General features: G+C 45.2%; 1 protein-coding gene across 1 annotated transcript in view; it reads right to left on the bottom strand.

Annotated features, from left to right (window-relative positions):
* Positions 1-18615, bottom strand: part of TTC17 (tetratricopeptide repeat domain 17) — an 80642-nt gene extending 62027 nt beyond the window's left edge. The window contains exons 1-10 of the mRNA XM_025185316.2: positions 18424-18615; positions 10695-10784; positions 9213-9382; positions 7463-7574; positions 6483-6614; positions 3272-3381; positions 2282-2426; positions 1595-1734; positions 1168-1328; positions 640-752 (exon numbers count right to left, since the gene is read on the bottom strand). Of these exons, the coding sequence (XP_025041101.2) occupies positions 640-752; positions 1168-1328; positions 1595-1734; positions 2282-2426; positions 3272-3381; positions 6483-6614; positions 7463-7574; positions 9213-9382; positions 10695-10784; positions 18424-18576 (1326 nt within the window). The 5' untranslated portion in view covers positions 18577-18615. The remainder of the gene's footprint in view (positions 1-639; positions 753-1167; positions 1329-1594; positions 1735-2281; positions 2427-3271; positions 3382-6482; positions 6615-7462; positions 7575-9212; positions 9383-10694; positions 10785-18423) is intronic.
* Between the last annotated feature and the right edge of the window lie 6571 nt (positions 18616-25186).

The raw sequence follows: 25186 nt of genomic DNA, 5'->3' as shown, positions 1-25186 counted from the left end.
GACTACCAAAATTCAGAATGATTTCTAGTTCTCCCACTATTAGTAAAAGAGTCACAGGAAAATTATGCTAGCAGAATGTGATTTTAACAGAGTTAGGCTATGTCTAGATTACGGGGAAGATTCGAAAGAGGATATGAAAATTCCGCAGGAATTTGCATATCTTTTTCTGATCTCACTTTCGAAAGTGGAGCTTTCGAAAGTGAAAGTAATCTAGACGTGTTTTTTTCGGCACCATCCCCTTTTTCTAAAAGCTGCATAAACCTCATTTTTTGAGGAAAAGCGGCTTTTCAAAAAAAGGGGGAGGTTTGCTGAAACCCCCCCCCCCTCGCATCTAGACTACTTTCACTTCGGAAAGCTCTGCTTTCAAAAGTGAGTTCAGAAGAAGATATGCACATTCTCGTGGAATTTGCATATCCTCTTTCGAATCTTCCCCGTAGTCTAGACGATCCCTTAGTAGAAGGAATATACAACTCCTAAAGTTTATTTTGAATTTTTTAAAAAAACACTATAACTTTTGTTCTGTAAAAAATAATTATGAACAGCCTCAAGGAAAATGAACAATTTGTTTATAAGGTGAGGGAGTGACTGACTTGTGTCGCTTGAGTGAACAGCAATGGTGCTAATTCATAGTAGACAAACCTGAACATATTCCACATTTTCAAAAATGTCCCCACGGTGATATCGAACAGGCTGGTCCCACTGGCAGTACAAGCTGTGTTGCTGGTTTCCAAGCCGACAAATCTGATGGTTCCCTATGGAGCACAAACACGAACAGAAGTTCATTGCTGTGAAAGAGCAGAGGGTTTCCCACTGACCAAAGGAGAACGTTTTCAGAATCTAGTTGCAAGCCATCTTGTCAATTGATATGAAAGGAGATCTCTATCTTTGAAACAAGATGGATAAACTAATATTTGCGTAAAAGACTACACTTCCTACAATACAGTTTGCATGGAGTCTGGAATCTGAAAAATATCCAATTATGCATTTCCCGCTCATTTTCCTACAATCCTGTTGTACTTCATTCAGCTCTGTTGGAAGTCAGTCTTTTCCAAATAGATAAGCACAAGCATGCTAACTCAATATGGGAGTGAACTGTTTCATTACATTAAGTTGTGACTGAGCGTGACTCTTATTCTTTACACTCAGCGTTCATTACAAAATGCGTACCTAGTTGTGCCTCTTTTGCCATCTGCGTCTCATGGATGATGTTCCTTAGGATCTGCTCCTCCTGGATCAGCTTGTGCTTCTCTAAGATCTCCTGTTGTCTGAGGTAATGGTCATGCTGTTTTTGATACTCCTTCAACTCATTTAACGTTCGCTGAAGTGATCTTAAAATTTGACACCAGGAAAGTTTATGATGAATTGTTTTAAACATTAGCTTTTCCTGTCATTTCACATTCACATGAAACTTTTGGTTGCTTACAGTATTTGTATTATTTAAGGTCATGCCATCGTTATGACATTACATGAAGTTAAAACATATCACCATTATACCATAATGGTGAGCAATAAATATAGGAACAGAATATTGAGAATGAGCCCACTTGGATATGAATTTTTGTTAGGCTTTTTGGAGGATGTATGTCTCAATTACCTATGCTGAGCTTCCAGTTTCTGCTCAAGTTTTTGCTGACATAGGACAGCATGCTTTCTTTTTACAGCTTGTTCAAACCCTGGTTTGGCCTGTAAAGCATGATCATAACACAGGACTGAGTGGTTGTATTCCCCAAGCATCTGAAGAATGATTGAAAGAGAGAGGAAGTTAGCCATTGTTCAGCAATATTTAATGAAACATTTCCAGTGATTAATAAAGATGAGTTTTTTACATCAATTTATAATAATTTATGTTTTAATCAGCAGCCAATCTCCTCTGAAAAAGAACCACGTTTTTAGATAAGCCAGCTAGAAGTCAGGTGAAAAGTCTCACAGGTTAGTTTGTGACTTTCAAACGAGTAGTCCTGTGGCACCTTCGAGACTAACAAAAATATATAGGATCATAAGCTTTCATGGGTAAAACCCACTTCATTGGATGAGAAGGCAGATGTTCCTTTAAGAGGTGTTTTCAACAACAGACAAGCTTTTCTCTCTCAGTTGAAAGATTAATTCCTCTGCAAAGAGATCTGAATCCAACCAATTTAAACATCAAGCTTGAACAGTGTGCACAATTTATTGCAGGATTGCTTAATCATTGCTCAGTGTTTTTAAAGTGCTGCAACTGTAGCCAAAGAGATTAAATTACACTGATTTTCTGCTGTTCTTGGAAAATAAAAATCTTATTTACTGCGTATATATTTCCCAAAGTGTAATAGCTGGTAAAGAAATCGCTGTAATCCAGAGCTGCATGGACCACGATGGCGGCATCTGCTGAGAAATGAGCCCTGTGTAGAACATTTGCCAAGTTTACCAGTGCAATATCTTTATTGTGCCTAGAGAAAAAAGGGGAAAAAAAAAGGTGTCTCATAATGAGTTTCTTAAGGCATGTTTCTCATGTGCTCTCTAGACACAGATTACAATGGCTTCCCAAAACTCACAGCAGCTAGTAAATGTTGCAAGTATGCAATGCTGACTTCATGCCTTAATTGTATGATCTAGTCCCGTGGCTTTCAACCTTTTCAGATTACTGTACCTCTTTCAGGAGTGTGATTTGTCTTGTGTTCCCCCAAGTTTCACCTCACTTAAAAACTACTTGCTTATAAAATTAGAAATAAAAATACAAGAGTCACAACACACTGTTAATGAAAAACGTATTCCTCTCTCATTTTACCATGTAATTATACAATTAATCAACTGGATTATAGCTATTGTTCAGGCTGAACTTCCCAAATCCAGGACACACTGATCCAGCAACATCAGTGGTCCAGCAAGGCCATGGATGCTGCTGGACCAAAGAGCCCCGGAGGCGGGGAGTGGGAGCCAGCCAGGAGAGCACAGGGGCTGGTGAGTCCCAGCCGGGCCTGGGAATTCTGGCATCAGGTGGGCCAGGCGGGGGCTGGGGAACACCAGCTGGAGAACCCCCAGAAACCCCTGGTTATTTTATCCTCTTAAGAACTATTTAAAATATAGCTGCTGAATAGTGGGATACTAAATTGACAGAATAGAGATTGCCTGATGCAACTGATTGCCATCCCCTATTTTCTTAGGATACAATTTTTAGTAATCCCCCCCCCAAAAACAAACAAACAAACCTAAAACTAACTAAACTAAAAACTAAAAAAAACTGTACTGTTTTGGATAAACAGAAAGCATACAAAAAAGTATTAGCTGCTCTCACCTCGAGGAGAAGTGGAGAGCCCGCATGGCACACTCCACTACATGATATGGCTCATTCTTTATTCGCCAATAAAATGAGGCCATGTTATACAGCACCCAGGAAGAAGAGTTCTGTAAGAAAAGACATAACTGTAACAATGCAAGAACTAAGGTATAAGCCAACAGACGATAACTAGGCTTTCCAGTTGTGAAGGAGGCAAAATTAAATTCTGAATATGTCTTCAGATACTCCTCTCTTCCTGAAACTCTGCTCTTCAATACAGGTTGGGAGAATTTAAAGTGACAATGAATCACCATGTAAATACATCAAGGATATATGAACCCCAACATTAACTTTCATAAGTATACTTGATAGAGATGTCATAGGGTAGTCGATTAACTGATAAGCAAAAGCTTATACGTTAATGTTATAGACTACATGCATTTCTCCCCCCCACCTCTGCCAGTAAATTTTTTAGCCAGCAGCCAAGATCAGTCCTGGCTTCAATGGGTCCAGGACCTACCCCTGCTGCAGTTTTGCATTTAAAGTGTATTAGGAGCCTGGCAGGCAGACAGCCCAGCTCAGTTCTGGCTAGTGCCAGGTCCAGGACTTCAGACTCCCCATGACAAGGGCTGCTGCCACCCCGCGCTGCTGCCTCAATCAGAGGCAACAGCACAGGGCAACAGGCAGGTAGTCTGCGAAGGGAGCTGGTTTTTAAACTGTCTCCCCTCACAGACCAGCTCCTGCTGCTAGAGGCAGCAGTATGGAGTGGTAGCAGGCTCCTTGGGAGTGAGGTGCACTGGCTGCTGGTCCCACCCCCAGGGACTATAGAATAGACTAACTGATAAGAATTCATGAGGTTACTTGACTATTCAATTATCAGATATTTAACATCCCTAGTACCTGAAGTGATTGTTTAAGCAAGAACATTTTTATTTTAAACTAAACAAGGATCATGTCCTGCAGTATAGTGCAGAAAAACCTCTGAGAAAATGGCCATTTCAGTTTAGTTATTTTTACTTTTTGACTTCTGTAACTATTTGGGTCCTATTTCAAATGTTCAGGCTAACCTGACTGAAAAGTGATGGCTGTGTATTTTCTGTGGTTTGACAGGGTACATCTCACCAGTACTAATGCTGAAATTTAAATCATGCTGTTTATACTAGAGCAGGGGTCTCCAAACTACGGCCCGCGGGCCGGATGCGGCCCGCGAGGCCCTCTCATCCGGCCCGTGGAGACCTTTTTGTCTGGCCCCGCCTTCCGCGTGCCGGTGTGACGAGGCGACCCCCGCCCGTCCCTGGGGCGCCGCCGAACGGGCCCTTCTTGCCGCGGGGAGGGGGGCCCTGTCAGGGGTGTGCGGCGTGTACTCACGCCGCACCGGGGCAGGAGAAGCGGGCCGCTCCGCTGACAAGCGGCCGCGCGGCGGCAAACGGCGCAGGGGGCGGGGGTTAGCACGGGCGGCGTTCCCCCGCCCAGACTGACAGGGCAGCCGGCCAATCAGGGGGCAGGATGGGCGGTGGTGGTAACGCCCGCCCGGCGACGTGCAGGGGAACGTGAACCCCGGCGGGAACTTTAAAAAGGTGACCCCTTCCGCCCGGGGGGGGGGGGGGGGGGGGGGGGGAAGGAGTGAGCGGTGGCAAGCAGGAGGGGAGGACAGCGTGCAGAGGAAGGGGAGAGCGGGGGAAAAGCCCCCCCCCCCCCCCCCCCCCCCTTCTCAGGAGTCCAGACCCGACGGCCACCCAGACGGCAGGACCAGCCCCGGCGGGAGGGGTGGGCGTCTGGATATACGACCGTCAGCCTGACGGACGAATCAAAGGTGACCGCCCCACGGTGGGGGGAGGTAGAGGGTCACACGAGGAGGGAAAGGAAGCAGCCCAGGGCAGAACTCGTTAGAGTTGGCGGGCTGACGAGTTACGGCAGGAGCCCCATCAGCCGGACCGGAGCCAGCTGGTTCCGTGTCCTTAGGGCCCTGGGCTGGGGCCCGTGAGTGAGGGTGGGCCCGGGCCCCCCTTTCCCTCCCCTTCAGCACTGGAGGAAGTGCATGGTCAGAGTACCGGCCGCGCTGCGACAGAAGGCGCAATAGGCAACTGAAATTCCCCGTCGTGAAAGCGGCCCCTGAACTGCTGTTTGATAGTTAATGCGGCCCTCGGGCTGAAAAGTTTGGAGACCCCTGTACTAGAGGAAAAGATACAGCTTTCTGTGATGTGCTTTCCATCCCAGTGGAAAATGCTGAAGTGCCGCCCCACATACTTAGGGCCAGATTAACTCTTCTTGGGGATTTTGGCTATTAGATTTTGCCCCCCTCCCCTCCGAAAACTCTAGGGTGGGGCCAAAAATGAGGGATTCAGAATGAGGGAGGAGGCTGTGGGTTGAGACAGGGCGTTGGGTACGGGATGGGGAGAGGGCTCCAAATGGGATTGCAGACACCAGGGTGGGGCTGAGGCCAAGGGGTTTGAAGTGCAGAAGGGGGGTCAGGACAGGAGGTTGGGATGTGTGGTCTGGACCTGACTTTGGGTGCAGGTGGAGGTGGGGATATAGGGTCTGGGCAAGAGTTAGAGTGTAGGAGGGGGCTCAGGACTGGGGGCAAGGAGTTAGGGTGCGGGGTCTGGGTAAGATTTAAGGTACAGGAGAGGATTCGGTTCTGGGAGTTGAGCCGCAGGATGCTAATATGGGGCAGCTCTCCTTTAGTGGCACAGGACCTGGGGATGGTAGGGTGCAGGCGGCTCTGCCTGTTGCCCTGCACTTGCCACAGGCACTGCCCACCCCAGCGCCCACTGGCCATGATTCCCAGTAAATGGTAGCTGCAAGGTTATGGAAATGCATGGATGGAGCTTCTCAGTTCTCACAGCTTTAGCCCAGCCATAGGGGAGAGGAGAGTGAATGACAATGCATGGAATGACCTCCTTTCCCACCGCAGTCAGGGCCGGGTAACATACAGGAGCTTTAGTGACCGCAGCTCAGGGCCCTGGGATAAAAGGCCCTGATAAAAAATCTGCACTTTTGGCAGCCTGGAGATCTTTTTGCAGGCTCTTCCTAAGCCCACTGCCCTGTACTGTAGCCCCTAAAGCCTCTTTCTTAAAACGGGCTCTACATGTAAGAGGGATCTCAATATTTATAGTATATGTGTAGAGTGTGCTATGTACCACATATTCCAGATATAGTCTAGCAGCACAAGAGCTTCTTGACACTGTTCTCAGGCATGCCTCAACTCTGATGTTCCCTCCTTTCATACCTTCATTAGACCTTCATGAATGCGATGGCCTATGTCCTCTATACTTCTTCCTAAGCGTCGGGATAAGTAAATTGAGATAGGATCTTCTTTAGGTAACAAGGGAACAGAAAGATTAACTCTCTCTTGAACACCCTAGATTGGGGGAAGAGAACACAAATGGTTATTGAATCTACAAGAGCAATACAGCAGATTTCAAGATAATGTAACATATTTTATCCTCCAATAGCATTTTTCATCTGAGGAACTCAAAAGTTAGTCACGTTTCTTAAGCTTTAGTTCTGAGACACAAGCATTACACTCATGCTTTCACAAATGGGAAAAATATTAGAATGACATTAAGGCACGCACTTACAAAAGCAGCCTCTCAACTAGAATGTTTTAACGTTTCCCCCCATAACTTGAAATAATTAGCACATGATTTTCCATGACACCGAATGCTGTCAGCTCCCTTTAACTTCAGGTGCAGATTACCTCTACAGAATAAGGCTTAAAATATGTCAGGTTAGGCACTGACAGTTAGAGCACTCAAGAAGTAGGTGGGTGCTTCTGAAAATTGTGGAATATAGTTCAGGACAGAGCCAGAAATAGAACTGAGAAACCGTAGTTCTTGCTTCAAAGGCAAGACTATCCTCTCTCTCAGAAGTAACAGAAACACTTTATTAAAACAATTTCTTTTAAAAAAACTGAAAATAATCATCCAGGGATAGACACTAGGGCCAGGTCGATTCTAGACACAGCAATGTTGCTTAGGAATGTGATTTTCTATAATTTTTCTATATCAACACAAAAGCCCTGGTGGAGATGTATGTAAACGAGGGGGAAACACATAAGATACACAGGCAAAATGCACTCTTTTCCTGGCACAGGATGCTGTTAGACTTAGAAGATTTGCCAACATAGTTATAAGATAAAAGCTCTTCAAAAGGTAGGCTAGGCCTTCAAGCAGGAGGAGGAGAAATACCTTGCAACTGCCTACTTACCCTTAAGTGTTGAAAAGCATGAATGCTGTATGGAAGATCTAGAACTTTTGTACAGTCTGGTTCTTCTAGGTCTGGAGGTACAGGAGACGTCATGTCTATATAATCTTCAGGGCTAAAACCAGAAATCAACATAAACTCAGCTCTTACAAGTGCTTTACTCCATGATGCTGACAAGAGGCACTAGTGAAACAGACAGGAATGCCAATATTTTCTGCAAAACTGACTACTTAAAAAACAAAACTTAAGTCTGAGTTTGCAGTTAGCACCACTGATGCACACTCAGATTTCTAATACGCTACAAAGAACAATAATACTTTCATTTTCAGAGCACTATCCAAAGTCAGTGAATTGTTAAGATTCCTTAGAAAAGACAGATTGAGAATTACAAAGATATTATTTGGGAGATTTTGGTAATATATTTTGTGGAACATATGTTCACCCCAGTGTGTTTCTCTTGCAATTATTCTTCCTTCTACAAGGCAGATAGCAATACATTCTGAGAAGGTTCTCAGATTGTGATATAGAAATATTATGAACAGTAATGTAACTGCATCTTATTTTAGCAGTTACACGACTATCCAATAGTCCTCGGAGGTGGAGCCAGCAGCCAGTACACCCCAGCTCCAATCCCGGGCAGCACCCTGCCACTCTGTGCTGCTGCCTCTCTATCAGAGGCGGCAGCAGCATGGGGTGGCAGGTGGGAGCTGGTCAGCAAGGGGAGCCGGCTTTTAAGCCAGCTCCCCTACCCCCAGCACCAGGTCCTACCTGTCCCCACCCCCTGCTGATGCCTTTGATAGAGGTAGTAAGGGGAGCAAGTGCGTCCCCAGAGCCAGCACATGCAGAGACCCAGCTTAAAAGCTGGTTTCCTGCGTGTACCAGCTTCTGCCTGCCCCCTTCACCGTTCGTGCTGCTGCCTCTCTATCAAAGGCAGAATCAAGAGGGTGGGAGGTGGGGGTCAGGTGGATCTGTTGCTCATGGGGAGCTGGCTTAAAGCTGGCTCCCGCCTCCCCCACCTTGCTGTGTTTGATACAGAAGCAGCGGGGGGAGGAGAGAATGCATCTAGTCAACAGGATTAACCAATAAGTTCAGGCTTATCGGATAATTGTGTAATTGTATACATCCACGTTGACATTCCTAATAGAATCTAGAAATGGGGCAAGACAACTCAAGATCCAGGGAGAAGAAGTTTTAAATAAAGTAACCCTTCTCCACATCTCCATATACACAGCAAGACAGAAAGATCAGCCCTGAAGAGCACCTCATTCAAAAAAGCTGAACTTCATATGGAGTATTTGTATTCCTTTTATTTTCTAAAACATTGGAGCTAGGTAGCATGTGATTCATTAGCTTTCTACTTGTGGAGACACAACTTCAAATCTGTTGAGTTAACAATGAACCTGGTGATTTCAGTCTGCTCCTCAGTAGAGGAAGTTAATCCACTTCAAACAACACTATGGTGTAGCTCAATTCACAGGACAGACAGCTGCTGTTCACAAGAAATCCTCATTACAAACAGTAGAGTCTTTATAGATCATCAAAGATAGGAGACCTGGAATATAACTCTGAGTCAGGATTATAGTGCATTAGTTTAGGGAGGAAAGCTGTACTCCTCCAGCATTAACAAAGTAACTGCCATCCAAGGAATTCTGACTTTTTTTTTATTCTGTATCTGACCTTTTTTGATCCCACTCATATATTAATTTCCATTTTGTAAAACGTTATTAAAAGTACAAGATTTTCATCTCATTACCTGATATCTTTACTCTCTAAGGTGATGTATGTGCCATCATACAGATCTAGGTCCCCCAAGGGCACCTTTGCTTTAATGCAGTCTGGATCCTCTTTATTATGCCTTTGTTCCAGCCCTGTGTCTCGGTCTTCATTCTCCTCTATATGAATCTTTTGAGCAACTAATTGTTTCTGCAGGAACAGGAAAAATAAAACCATGAATATATTGAGGAAAAGTTATATCCCCACTGACAGGACAGCTGCCCAAGCCAAATCTCTTTCTTACTAAAGCAGCCTATTCAAATAACCATCCCACTCTTTCAACAGGTCTCCCTTATTCTCCCTTAAGAAATCAAAGATATTTCCCCTCATTTTACAGATATTTTGATTTAGCCAAGGGATATATACACTAAAGTTATGTCTGCACAGCAACATTATTTCAGAATAACTGACATTATTCCAAAAATAACAAAATCCATGTCTACACTACAAACAGTTGTCGAAATAATGTCAAGCTGGAGGATTTACTACTCCAACTCCTGTAGCCCTCATTATACAACAAGTAAGGGAAGACAGAGGAAGAGTGTTCTTTCTTGGACTTCCTGCTGTGTAGACTAAGGATATTAAAGACTACTCGACTATCCGATAAGCCAGTGGTTCCCAAATTTTTTGGCATCACGTCCCCCCTTTTGATTTTTGAGAAACCCTCATGCACCCCCCTCGCAAAAATAGCAGCAAAACTTGGGGTGAGATTGACGGGGGGTGTGTGGGGCTGGGTCGCCTCATGTCCCCCCTAGAATTTCTTCATGCACCCCCGGGGGGCACACCCATCAGTTTGGGAACCCATGTGATAAGCATTTGCTTATTGGATAGTCTGTTGACTAGCTGATTGCCCCCCCTTTGCTGCTTCTTTGACATAGGCCCTTCCCCAGGTTCTGTGTGGCATTTCCTATCGACTTGTCGAGTAGTTGATGGAAATTCCATTGACTACTCAACTAGTCAATTAACCACAATTTAACATCCTTAGTGTAGACAGCACCAAAAGCTGAAATAAGCTATTTCGACTTAAGCTATGCAATTGACGTAACTCAAGTTGCGTAGCTTATTTTGGCTTTAGATCTGCTATGTAGAAATGCCCTTAGAGAACACAGTATAAACTGACCAGACTCTCCTTTATTTCTCACATTGTCTCTAAAGAAAGACTGGACACCACACAAAATTCACTGCAGGTATATTTACAAACAATGAGGAAATAGGGATATAAAATTTCATGAATAAAGGCACAAAGTTCAGCCACCCAGGATAATGCCACCAGATTTATCAAACTTCCAGCAGAAAAAGCCTATAAAGGCAAGGAAGAATTCCTTACAATTGCACTGAAACCGCATTGCACACTCAGAAACATGTTCCCTGCTCACACTTTTGCCACGTGGCATTTGCATAGCCTTTTTCATCAAAGCACTTTACAAACAGTAACGTATTAATCATCACAACACTGCATTACCTCCAGCTCTTTGAGGTAGTTTACCGTTGTTTCTTGTCTCATAAGTATCACCAAATCATGAGGATGTTTTAAGTTCATTGGTGAATCCACCTGAAAGACAGTTTATAATGGAATTGTTTTAATTTGGAGAATGTTACAGCTTTGATAAACGGAGTTTTAAAAATCAAAATGAATGTTATTTAACTAAGACAAACCAGTTTTATGGAGCTGCTGAACCATTTTCATAAGTTTTCATCTTTAGACTTCAACATTACACCAATTATTATCTTGTATGAAAGTAGCATTTAGAGCCCTCAATCAATATTAGGGCCACCTTTGGGGTCCAAGTTTACAATTCAGCTGATGATTTAATTTCAATCCAATTCACGTATAGAGCTTCTTAGGGGTGTTATAGTTGAGTAAATGATTAACTGATAAGCCTGGGCTTATCGGTTAATCCAACTGACGACACAAACTCCCTCTCTTTGCTGCCTCTGTATCACAGGCGACAGGAGAAGGGGAGAGCAGGCAGGAGCTGGTACATGCAGAAGTCGGCTTTTAAGACGGCTCTTCACAGATGCCAGCTCCGCGGAGCCACCTACCCCCCCATTGCTGCCTCTCAGAGGTGAAGGGGGAGGAGGCAGGTGGCAGCTGGCTTAAAAGCTGTATGCACCAGCTTCACAGAGCCACCTCTCCCCTATACTGCTTCCTCTCTATTCTGTATTTGGAGGTAGGGTGGGAAGGTGATCTAAAGTTGTTTCCAAATCTATCTTCCATGACATGACATGTTTATACAGTTGCATTCTTGTCTATCTAATCACTCAAAAAGCTACCAAAATAGTCTTCTTGGCTCATGACTCCCTCCTTTCATCATCTTTAGACCACAGCCCTAAACCCTTTTCCAATGCAAACAAATGTAGATACCTTTAAGCTCTTCTACATCTTAGCCTTGCCCTTTCTAGCTCATCTACTAGCCTACAATGTTGAGACTATTTCTCATACTAAAAGCCAAGAGCCTAACTCATGATAAAACTTAACACAGCTACAGCAATGGGTTCTAAGATGGAGCTGTCTAGAAGATCATCCTCTCACCCATTAGTTATGTGTCTGCCAACAGCCGTGCACACAGATCGTCTTTCTAGTAATCAATCTATGAGCAGGTCTCTATTGGTCTTATGTGAGTAAACTGCAACAATCCCATAGTAGCTTATTTAATAAGACAATATGTTTCTATGAAATACTTGGCAATAAACAGCAGTCAGTTATGAGACTAGCCTCATATTTGCTGCTGCTGTTGTCACAACCAAGTTGAGATGCAAATCTTCCTTTTGGTAACGGTTCTTTTCTTCTTCATTAGTTATTTAATTTCCTTAATCAAAAGTGGTAAGCAACATGTGTGGTGCTAGAAATCTTATGAGGAAGAGATCCATTTTATCCATGTAGGCCTAGTTCCCACCATCACATACCATTCAAGCCTGCTGGGGCTCTTGTACATTTCAAAGGCAGAACGCCACACGGGCTCTTGCTACATTTCAAAGCCCAAGTGCCCTTATTGACTAATCGATGGAAATTCCATTGATTATTTGATTAATCTAATGTTAACATTCCTACTCTTATTACATTTAAAAAGCAGAGGTGCATTGTCTGGGATTGGATGGGAGCCAGGAATCAGATTATTCCCGGCTTGTGCCTGGTCCTTGCTACCTTCCTGCCTCCTGCAGGTGCTGGGGAAAACTGGTTTTTAAGCTGGCATCCCCCAGTACCAGCTCCTGCTCCCCCCTGCCTTGCTGCCTCAGCTAGAGGCAGCAAGGGGGGTAGTAAGTGACTAGTCGAGGGACTAGTTGACTAGTCGCTTACATCCCTAGCACTGGTAGGAATTTATGTTTACACTATTTATAAAGTGCATTATCTGGTACCAAAGGAATATGCTTCCATGTAGTATCAGGCACCACTAGCATATTTCCACCACTGAAGTGGTAAGTAATCACTCTCACATCTTGCTGCCATAGGCAGAGTAAGACTATCTGTTCTGGTTCACTGATTACAGCTCTAAAGATGTTTCATGATCATTTCTTGGCATTTGTAGAAAGGGAACTTACTGATGCAGCAATAAAACTAGACTAACTTTCAATCCATTTGGCAAAGGAAATAACTTCAGTTGTTTTGTTTTTTTTAATGTATGAAAATCCAAATAAATGAAAAACTAAAATTCAATGCAGACCTGATGGGGTGAGAATGGAAACTAAATGACCACACATCAGCTATTATTAGGGATGTTAGTGGTGTGTAATCGAATAGTCGTATAAACTCAAAATTTTAGCACCCCCTGCTACCGGCTTTTCTCTCAGTGGCAGCAGTTCAGGATGGCAGATGGGAGCTGGTCCATGAGGGGAGCCGGTTGAAATACCAGCTCCCCATGCAGACCAGCTCCCACTTGCCGCCCTGTGCTGCTGCCTTGGACAGAGAGGTGGCAGCGTGGGGCAGCAGCAGCCTCTGACCATGGGGCACCTAAGCTCCCTGCAGACAGAGGCTGCTCTGAAGTAGCAGCTCCTGTTCATGGGATAAGGAAGAGCATCTGTCCATGGCAATCCTGGGCCTGCCACAGAGGCTGCTCTGCAGCAGCCTCCGCTGCCCCTCCACCTCTGTAGGAGGCAGGAAGAGAGGAAGGGCAGGCAGGTCTGGAGAGCCCGCATGTGCAGAGTTGGTTTAAAAGCCGGCTCCTTGTGTGCATCAGCTCCCACCTGCCCCCCAAACCCTCTGCGCCACATCAGACGCAGCAGCGCGGTGGGAGTGTGTGGAGTGGAGGCAGATCCAGTGCTTATGGGGAGCAGATCCAATGCTTATAGGGAGCTGGCTTAAAAGCTGGCTCCCCATGGACACGAGCTCCTGCCTCAACCCACTTTACTCCCTATGATACAGAGGCAGCAAGGGGGCATGGAATGTAAGCAGTTGCCAGGATTAACAGTTAAGCCTAGATTTATGGGTTAATCATGGAGTCATCTACATGTTGACATTCCTAGCTATTACATTAGGATTTTCATGTAAATTAGAATGCAATTTCTATAATTATTCTCTGTGGGAAACAAGAGAAAGGAACAAGTTCAGATATGAGAAAAAAATCCTGGCAATAAGGCTTCTAAACTAGGGATGTTAAATATCAGTTAACTGAATAGTCAATTAACCTTATGAATTCTCACTGATGACTCAATTATTCTATAGTCCCTAGGGGTGGGGCTGGCAGCCAATGCACTCCAGGCCCTACAACCGAGGATCCTCCCCGCCCCCCGTCACTCCGCACTGCTGCCTCTGTGAGGTGCCATGCAGGAGCTGCTCTGCAAGGGGAACCAGTTTAAGAACGAGCATGGGGTGGAAACAGCCCCTGTCTGGGGGGAGGGAAGGGGTGTGATCTCCCAGACCTGGCATGAGCTGGAAGTGAGTCAGGCTGTCTGCCCATCTGGCTCCTAATACACTTTAAATGCAGAGCTGCAGCTGTACCGGGGTAGGTCCCAAACCTGGTACAAGCCAGGACCAAGCCGAGCTGCCTGTCCACCCAGCTCCTAATACACTTTAAATGCAGAGCCACAGAAGGGATAGGTCCCATACCCGGCATAAGCCGGGAGTGAGCCAGACTGCTGGCCAGCCTACTAAAAAGTTACTGCCACGGGTAAGGGGGGGAGGGGGCGGGGAGAAAGGGAGGGAGGAAAATGCAGGTATTCTATAGCATTAACCTATAAGCTTTATGGGAAAGATCTCTAGCTTCACATTAGAAATGCTTTTACCATATGCCAGATAGATCTTAGTGACAACATTTCCCATGTACAATTACCACATGATCACCCAAACTGGGGTCAGAATAGAGTACATTAGCTGCCAGGTCATTTCTGTGTCCTCTAAGTCTATATTTTTTAATAAATGATTTACTTTGCCTATGCCAGCACTAGACAAGTCAGAGATCAAGAACAAAAGATTTGGAAGTCCAAACAATATCAGGTCATTGATGAACTGAAATCTTCATGTTTATTAGCACCTTCTCCTTTGTAAAGAATTCTTTCAACGGGATATGCTGAATACATGTTAACCTACAAAATGTTTCTTGCTAAAGGTTACTATAGTTTTTGCTGCATAAGCATTAGTTATCAGAAACAGATAAAACTACAATCTTTGTCATCTCTGATGTTGTACAACATTTGTACTTGCTAGGACACAAACATAATGGAATCTAGGTACTTACTATGATAGGTGCAGTAGAAATACATATACATACACACACAATTTATATTTTATAATGTTAAATGAAACCACTCAGTAAATGCAGCTTCAAAGCCTTTTATACAAAGTATACCTCAATGTGCTTTAAATAGAAATAGTGGGAAAGAAAAATTACGAAGGAACTCACTGATGGAGAATATTTTCAGCCACGACTGGAAAGGAGGTGGGAAATGATGAAGCAAAGCCCCAGAAAGGACATTAAAGAAAATGCAGATGCAAAGGGGGCTTGATTTAAAAGCACTGAGATGGTTTAGCATGAGCCTCTGTTTTTACAAGCAAGAGGTATTTTCATATTCACTATTACAGCTTCACGCCATTGCAGCAAACTTCCATGTTTGCTTGACAAGAGAACAAAAGAAATGATTATTACTTGGAATGAATCCCTGGGACAGCTAATATACCATACATAAAATGTGATACTCCTTGAAACTTGTAGCACTTAAACTGAAGAGGTGAAGTATGCATCCTATTTTATGTTTGGAAAACATGATGATAATAACCTTTCTTCAGTCATATTAGTAACTGCACTGTAGAAATTCGAAGTGACAAATTCACAAATTTCAGTTTAATACAGGCAGCCAGACATCCCCAACTAGAATATGGGAGAAACACACATTTGATTGGGATCACTTTTTGTGTTTTTCACGCTACTTTCTAAAAGTGTTGGAATTTTTAGAAATCAGGATGTCTTCCTGGAAGAGAAAGTAGCATAGCAGTAGACAGAAGCCATTACATTCTCAAAGCTGGGACTTCTTATCTATTCTTCCTACCATCCAACAAGAGAATATAGAACTTATTCAGAAGAATGCACTGGACAATCACACCATTATATGAAGAACAACCACAGTTACAAAATATTGAAAAGGGAGCCATTTCACCACTCTTCATATAGCCACAGTATATACAATTTAACAGCCCATTTCCCTTCCCTTAATTAAGTTAGGAGTGAACAAATGCTAGTTTGACTTACAGAGTTTGGAGATATACTAATGTCTACATATAGAAAGTGACCCAGACACTAACTCTTCACAAAGCATCTCCCTTTTTGAGAAGGAAGACACTGATGTCTAAGTCAATAACCCTTCTTTCCCTATTTTCTCAGATTTATCAAACTCCTTGACTTTTGACTTTCTAGTTTTTCCTCTCCTTCTTGTCCTTTCAGAATTGGCTTCTAAATGGAAGTTTAGGCTAACAGCCTATTTAGTGTAAAGTAGGGATATTAATGTGTAGTTGTTTACACGATTAACCAATAAGCCTATACTTATCAATTAATCCTAATGATTACATGTACACTCCATGCCTGCTGCCTCTGTAGCAGAGGCAGCAAGGGTGGGCTAGAAGGTGGGAGCCAGTGGGGAGCTGGCTTTTAAGCCAGCTCTATGGAACTGTTATTCCTCCCCAACCCCGAGCTGCTGCCTTTGATAGAGAGGCAGCAGCATAGCAGGTGAGAGCCCATACATGATGGAAGTCAGCTTTCAAGCCAGCTCCCTGCACCCTCTCCCTTTCTGGCAGCAGTGGAGGGGAGGGGTAGGTGGGATCCAATACTCATGAGGAGCTGACTTTTAAGCTGGCTCTCTGCACATGGCAACCCCCCCAGAGCCAAACATCTCTCTCCCCCAGAGGCAGGGAGGGGCAACATGGGAGCTGGTGCTTAGCCGGAGCTGGTTTAAAAGCTGGTTCCCATGGAACCACCTTACTCCAGCGCTGTTACCTCAAATAGAGAGGCGGCAGCAAGGAGGGTATGTGGGTGTGGGAGGAGCAAGGCAGTAAACCTGGGAAGCTGGCTTTCAAGCCAGCTCTCTGCATGTACCAGCTCCACAGAGGGATATAGAGGGGCATGTAAACATGTAACCACTGAAACATTTAGTGGTTATCAATTTACAGAAATAAACCTTTGCTAACACCCATAGTGTAAGGAGATTTTGACTTTCCCCTTTACAATACCAAGGAAACTCCACTCAGTTACTAGAGAGAAGTACACTGAGACACAGAGCTTAGTATCAAAATGAAAGGCTGTGACCAAAAATACTGTAGCACCGAGATAACTAGTAGAGTGGAGTAACCGAGATAACCACTGCAGAGTGGAGACAACCAGTAGCTGCAGTTCTGTACAGACAACATCAATTCTGTCTCATGCTAGACCAGACTATAGGAACAGAGAAAAGACTTGAAAGACAATCCCAAATTCATCCCTGCTTCAGATTTTAACCATCACCAAAGCAAAGAGATTCAGCATTGAAGTCATTTTCTACCACCTTCCAGATAAAGGTCAGGGAGATCTGCTAATATCAAAAGGATTACTGGACAGTTTCACCACAGGATTAAAGAGCACTTATTACATAAAAAGACTAAATTACTTCAGTGTTGTGACTCAGAACTCAGCCTTTTTTCCCCTTTTGTGGCACTTCTATAAATCTGAAAATTCTCAGTAAGTTGAACATCCTCACCCAGTCACTGAATCCAAATGCTCAAAACGTAATTTTAGTCTGAACTTACCCTAGGCTTCCCCTCGTACTTACCTCTACAAAGCAATAACTCAATACCTTCTGGGGCCTGCTGTGCTGAAACAGTACTTCATTGGTGAATGTTAAAAAAGTTTGTAAGCAGTTCCTAGAAACTTTGGTGCTACTTGAAACAGACATTCAGCCAAGAGGCATTGCAAGTGAAGAACTAGTTGAGCAGTTCTGACTATGAGCTAATGAGATGAGTTCTCAGACCAGCCTGGCCTTACATGAACATGCTTAAGAGTTCAGCCTGGGTATTACAAGAATTACCCTATACTAGACTCAATGAGTAGGAAGAACTACCCTGGCTCTCTGCAACAACCATCAAGAAGTTTCCTCTTTAGAAGCTCCCAAGTGACATCAATGTGTCTCCATCTACAAAATCAAACATCTGGTCCTCTTGACCTTTTCAATATCTCTGGGATATTGGACAGTGGTACCAGAGAGAAAAGCAGAAGAGACTAAGTCCCATCACCCGCCAAACGAAGGTGTGTGTGTGGGGGGGGGGGGGGTGGAGGGGCGGGGGCAAGGAAGTGCACTGAATAGGGGTTCATGCCCTAGGCCCTATTAGTCCCATCCTGAGGGGCGGCTGGAGGGAGAATCCCTGGGAGCAGGCTCGGCGAGGGCAGCGAAAGGGCAATGGTAGCCAGCGGGGAGGATCATACCAGCAACACTCATGCTGGGCCCCAAGCAAGCGGGGTGGGATGTGGGGGAGGGGAGAAGGCGTCACCATGGCGACGACACCCAGGGAATGGGGAGAGGGAGGTGGCACAATACGTCGGAGGAGGATGTCCGGAGGGAGGGGGGCACGCTATAGGGATGCCCTACGAGATCTAGCGACAGCACGAGTCTCCGGCAGGGAAACGACTCCCCCGTTCTCAGTCTCGGTGAGGAGTGGGTGCCCCCCGGCCATGAGGAGCGGGGGGTTTGTCCTGGGGGGCATCTCCATGGCGACGGTCTCCATGGGCCTCCTTTACCTGTTGCTGTATCTTCCCATCCTCGGTGACCACCCAGTGGGTGGTGGCGGCGCCGGGCCGTGCCCCCAAGCCCAGCAGCAAGGCCATGCCCAGCACCCAGTCCCATACCGGCCAACATCGGCCCCACCCGGACGCTCCTGTTGCCGCCGCCATCTTCCCCAATCCCGGCCTTCCTGGACTACCCGGAAGCGGAAATCCCTGCTCCGCCATTTTGGGGTGGGAGCGAGGGCAAGGACGGGGCGGGAAGTAGCCCGTCCGCATAGGCTGGAGGCTTGTGGCGCTGCGGCTCCTCGTGGGCTGGACCGGGCCGGGCTGGGCCGCTTTCGCTCACGCCCTGGCTGTGGCCTGAGGCTGGGCTCTGTGCAAGAGCATGGGAGCAGGAGAGACACGAACCTTCCCGCTGCGGCTGGGCAGGGGACTGAGCGGTGCCCGGGGCGGGCTGGGCCTCTCGTCTCGTCCTCAGGTAAAGGGCTGGAAAGAGGAGAGCTGCCGCTAATGCCCCTGCCCTGAGCACCGGTACCATAGCAGGGCTCGGGGCGTGTGCTCAGCTCCTCCCGCAGGCAGCGGCTGCCCCCCAGCCCTGCTTCGCAGGGAAGTCCGGAGACAGCCGGAAAGGGGAGCGGCCATCCCATAACGGCTGCAGCGGTGGCCCCCCGAGCCTTGCAGGGAAGGGCTGACCTGTCCCCCGCTGCCCGTTAGCTTATCTGGACTGTTCTGGTTATTTGAAGGCCGGCTTGGTTAGCAAAGTCGGTGCTGCTCAAAGCGTGTGAGGGAAAATCATTTATGTGAATATCGGCACTACCGCCTCTGATGACTCGTTTTGGTGCCAACAGTGCTTGGGAGCAGTCACCATCTTTTTGTTTTCCCGTTGAGAAGGCACTCAGCAGAAACCTAGCCAGGGTAATCAGAGCTTGGGCCCAGCAGGGTGACATTAAGTGGCATTAATTTACATTTATAGTGTATACGGTCTTGTTTAGCTTTCTCAGATTATAAAAATGATAATACAAATAATAAATCCTAACCCATCAGTCCAAAAGAGAACAAGCAAGATGTGGAAAAATGCCTTTACAGAATCACAACATTTCATTGTATTGTTCCTCAGAGAACAGAAGCACAACCCCAAAACTTGGGACAACCAGGTTTTCTGCTTAGATGACTAGATCTGAAGTCTTGCGCCTTGCCTGTATTTGATTCTGAGGTAAACTGCACAGATTCAAAATGCTGTTTACCCAAATGGACTTGATCTATACTAGAGTTTGCATCAGCCTAGTTACACAAAAGAAAAAACATTTGAAAACTGTACTTACATTCCTGTCTACAAGTGGCCGGGCAACGTTTGCAGCTTAGATGGCCTTCAAAACCTATTGTAGGAATTACCTTGACCCAGCTCATCCTGAGGGACCATTTCAGCCTGCCTAATCTGATTTTCCTTGCCAGCTACATTTCACTGGGATGATGAAACTTCCACTCTCAGTGGTGAGTTGTCTTAAAATAAAGGCAGATATTTGTCATGGACTGACCCGCAAATCTGGCTGTCTCTAGACTATATCCCTTTCTTGAAAAGGGGATGTAAGTTAGACACTTCAAAATTGCAAATGAAACTGGGATTTAAATTTCTCATGCTTCATTTGCATAATGACAGCTGTGATTCTTTAAAAACATGCCTTTTTAAAATAGAAAAACGGCAGTTTAGATGGGGAATTTTTGAAAATAAAACCCTTTTTTGAGGAGTACAGGATCTTTAGAAAAAGTGTTTTATTTTCAAAAGATCCCTGTCTAAACTGCTGTTTTTCTATCAAAAAGCCATGTTTCGAAAAATGCAGCTGCTGTTATGAAAATGAAGCATGGGAAATTTAAATCCCGGCTTCATTTGCAATTTAGAAGTGTCTAATTTACATCCCTTTTTCAAGAAAAGGGATGTAGTCTAGACACACCTTCTGTGACTCCTACAGGAAATCAGGATAAACACGTTCAAAGCAACTTGTGAAATAATTTCTTCAAGCTACTCCTTGTACAGTAATAATACACACAGTCATTTCTCTGGCTAGGACACAGTGGTGGTACCATATAAGAATAGTTTGAGTTTTTTAATTGAAGGCTCAGGCTGATGTCAGTTTAAAGAGGACCTTCCAAATGTGAACTAAAAGTACAAACCTATACAAGGACACTTCTTTGAACATGCAAAGATACAACTCTAGCACTTCCAAAGTGAAAACTGAGCAAACGGAAAAGCAGCAGTTTCACTTCCTTCTGTGTAAGTTTTGCACACCTGCTGCAGAAATCACAGGAACTATTCCCTAGAGTGGAAAATTTAAAGTGGGCTTGGAGAGATTCTGTTCTAAGTCTACTGATTTCTCATAGAAGGGGACAAAATGTTTTTTCACCTTCCTAGCAACCAGAGGTTTTTTGAAGTAGACAGCTTATTTCCTATAGCAATAATTCAGTCCCTCCTTTGAGAAGCACGGAAGAGAACTTTAGATAAGGAAATGCTACTAGCACCTTTATAATTATCGGTAATGTCCTCCTGGCTGGGAATCCACATCTCCATCCACAGAATGTCCCAAATATAATCCTTTGCTAGATCTGCCTATTAACTGCTGAATGTATAATTTGAATATATCCACAAATATATTCTGTCCTCTACCTTCAGTGGCATCAGATTTTGGAATGTGCTTTGCTACCCATTTGAAGTCTTGTTTTTGATTAATTGTGGAAAACCAAGAACTGCTACTTCAATATGACATGCATTAAGCCTTGTACTAGGGATGTTAAATATTGGTTAATTGAATAGTCGATTCACCTCATGAATTCTTATCGGTTAGTCGACTTTTCTATAGTCCCCGGGCAGCCCTGGTCCGGCGAGAGGGGTCTGAGCTCTTGGACCCAACTCAAGCCAGAACTGAGTTGGGCTGCCTGCCTCATAATACACTTTAAATGCAGAGCCGCAGCGGGGGTAGGTCCTGGACCCAGTGCAAGTCGGGACTGAGCTGGGCTGCTGGCCAGCATGCTAAAAAATTTACTGGCAAGGGTTGGGAGGAAAATGCATGTAGCCTACAGCATTAACCTATAAGCTTTTGCTTATCAGTTAATTGACTATACTATTACATCCCTACTCTATACTTCCCCATAGATCATGGCCTTGAAGAGTATGGGGAAAGACACTGAAAAGGTCTTAAATATGCAGCTGCACTATTTGTTGTGAATTTGATGTTTTCATTTCATTGTATTGACATTAGTTTACAGAGGACTTTTTCCTGAGCAAATTGGCCTAGATATTTAAGACATGCATTGCAATAATTACTGTAAGTAGACAATTCTGTTTGATATTATTGGGACAGTGTGTGTAGTCAAAGCATAGAAGCTGCATGAATGGTGATTGCACTAAGGCTGCTGAAGTTGGTACAGCTGGTCCCCAACTTACAGCCACCTTGACTTACGGCCATCCGCACTTAAGACCAAAGCGGTTGTAAATGCGGGCTCTGAGTTACGAACGCGACCCACTCTTATGAACAGCACGGTCACAATGTAACTCAGTGGGTTCCAAGTTATGACCATTCCAAGTTACAGCCAAGCGTTTGGTCCGTAACACGTTCATAATTTGGGGACTGGATGTATTAAATTAGAACCTGCTTATAACCTCTTAAAATTAAACCAAAATATAGTGTATAGCTCAGTTTGCAAAGGCTTTGTAAATCGCTATACCACCTATGCTGATTGGTAAGTTTAAACTGTTGCTGGTCTTTTTGGAAGGAAAATTACTTCTAACAAACTTTTCAGTAATGCAGGAAACTTTACATACTTTCTTGCTCTGAAAATACTTCTGTTGGACCTAACTTTTGGATGCTGGGATTATTCCTAGTCTGAGGATCCTTGAATTTGGTGCTATAAGCAGCTGGAAACTAGGGAAAAGAACAGAGCACAGCAATGGCAAAGTCTCAGTAGGCCTGTACAGGCAGTCCCCGGGTTACGTACAAGATAGGGACTGTAGGTTTGTTCTTAAATTGAATTTGTATGTAAGTCGGAACTGGCGTCCAGATTCAGCCACTGCTGAAACTGACCAGCAGCTGACTACAGGAAGCCCGAGGCAGAGCTGCTCTGCCCTGGGCTTCCTGGAATCAGCCGCTGATCAGTTTCAACAGCGGCTGAATCTGGATGCCTGGGACAGAGCAGCTGGGGTGCTGCTGGGTAGGTCCCCGCAGCGCCACACCTCAGCACTGCGGGGACCACCCCAGCAGCTCTACCCCAGGTGTCCCCAAGTCAGCCGCTGCTGAAACTGATCAGCGGCTGATTCCAGGAAGCCCAGGGCAGAGCAACTCTGCCTCGGGCTTCCTGTAGTCAGCCGCTGGTCAGTTTCAGCAGCGGCTGACTTGGGGACGCCTGGGGCAGAGCAGCTGGGGTGTTGCCAGGTTGGTCCAATAGCACCGAGAAGCGGCGCTGCGGGACCAACCCGGCAGCGCCCCAGCTGCTCTACCCCACGCATTGGTGAGAAAAGCCTGGTCTGCTGGGGGGGGCACTAGCTGTTCCCCCCCCCCCCCCCCCCACCCAGCAGACCAGGGAGACGCGGAGCAAAGCCGCGGAGGATGCGGGCGGCGGGACTGCAGCGCGTTTGGGCTGTCCCGCTGCCCGCGTCCTCCGAGGCTTTGCTCCGTATCTCCCTGGTCTGCTGCCCCCCCCCCCCCCCCCCCCCCAGTAGACCAGGGAGACGCGGAGCAGCTTTTCTCGCCCCGGAGGACGTGGGAGGCGGGACCGCGGCGCGTCTGGGCGATCCGGCTGCCTGCGTCCTCCGGGGCGAGAAAAGCCCCGTTTGTAACTGCGGATCCGACATAAGTCGGATCCGCGTAACTTGGGGACTGCCTGTATTGCAGAACAGGCTGTTTTAGTCAGAATCAACTAAAGGCAGTTTTCCTTTTAAAAAAGGAATTAAACTTCTGACACGTAAGGGAGAATTACAGCAAACAAGCTTGGAGGCCATATAACTGCTCACAAAGGCTAAGTCCAAACCAACATATGGGGTTAAGGCATGCTTCCTAGAAATCTGATTATCCCGTAGGATTGTCAAGTCAAGCTAGGTCTTACAAATCCCCTCAAATAAAATGAAGCAGAATAGGGATGTTAAAGACTAGTCGACAATCTGATAGCAAATGCTTATCGGATAGTCTTGAGTAGTCCATATACTAGTCAACTAATTGATAAAGACTAGTTGCCTTTGAAACCCCCAAAGCGGCCAGTGCACAACTGATCCACGGATCAGCTGTGCAGCAGGCTGCCCCTTTAAAATGCTGCCTCTGCGCATTTCAAAGGGGCAGCTGCTGAGGAGCCCAGGGTTAGTTGGGGACTCCCGCCTGACCCTGGCTTCCCATGGTATTTCCCCAGCTGATCCTGGGCTCCTAGTGGCATGCAGTGTAGCATGGCTGCCCCGGGGTCAGCGGGGCTTTGAAATGGAGTGTAGCATGGAGCCTGGGCTCCATGGCTTTGAAATGCACAAGAGCCCCTGCTGGGGATTCTTGTGCATTTCAAAGCAGCCAGGCTGAACACAGCATGCAGGGCTGTATGAAGAGTTCCACATTCCTCCTTTGAGGAGCAGGGGCTCATGTACATTTCAAAGGAGAATGCGGAATGCCTATTGACTAGTTGATGGAAATTCCATCAATTAGTCAATTAACTGCATTTTAACATCCTTAAAGCAGGGTAGACTGAAGTAAACTAATTTAACAGAATCCATTTCAACAGCCTCTAGCTGCTAATGAATTTAGTCACTTCCAAAAGCAATTTGGGTCTACAATGTTACTTTCCCCCAGCAAGGTATGTTCATAATGGCATCCCACTGGAATAAAGGTAAGTATGAAGAATTTAACTTAAAAAAAAATCAAATATACAGTAAGGATGTGAACAGTTTTAACTGGTAAGTATCACACTTACTGGGTAATGCTTACTGTTAACTGGTGGGCAGGGTGGTGCTCCAGCCCAGTGGGGTCCACTGCACTACAGGCAAGCAGTTGGCAGCCCTGCCGCTGTTTCTGCCTCCCCAGGTCCCTCATTTGCAGGATACTGCTTAAATGTTACCTAACCAGTTAATGGATTTTAACTAGTTAACTGGGATTTTACATCCTTAATATACAACTGTATGAGGAACAATTACTAGGTAGTACAACTACTGAAAATGATCTTGAAATTATATTGGATCACAAATTAAATTAATCAAATGTAATGCAGATGCAAAAAAGGCTATTATGGGGTGTTTTTACACATATTGGGCATTAGGTAACTCTCCTATGCTGCTTGGCACTAGTAATGCCTCAGTTTGAATACTGCGTCCAATTCTGGATGTTAGGCCCTAATTTGTCCACATGCTAAAGTATATTGGACAGCAACTGGAAATTGACCTAGGAGGAAAGATTTAAAAAATAACTGGACCTGTTTAGTCTTGATAAGAGGAGGGAGTGAGAATCAGATGAGTCTGCAAACACGTTAAAGGTTATTACGAAGAGATAGGTGATCAACTGTTCTTCATGCTTGTTGAAATTAGGACAAGTAGTAATGGGTTTAAATTTGGAGCAAAGGAGATTTAAGATATTAAAACTTTTTAACTATAAAGGTAGTTAAGATAGGGGGATTGTAAGATCCCCATAATTGGATGTTTTAAAGAACAGGTTGGACAAACACTTGTCTACAATAACCTAACCTAGGCTTACTTGGTCCTACCATGGCACAGGTGGCTGGACTCTGCCTTCAAGGTCCCAACATTGTCTTCCAGTCCAACATT

This window comes from Pelodiscus sinensis, chromosome 4, assembly GCF_049634645.1.
Source record: "Pelodiscus sinensis isolate JC-2024 chromosome 4, ASM4963464v1, whole genome shotgun sequence".
NCBI lineage: Eukaryota > Metazoa > Chordata > Testudines > Trionychidae > Pelodiscus > Pelodiscus sinensis.
This window is presented reverse-complemented; position numbering and strand designations above follow the sequence as displayed.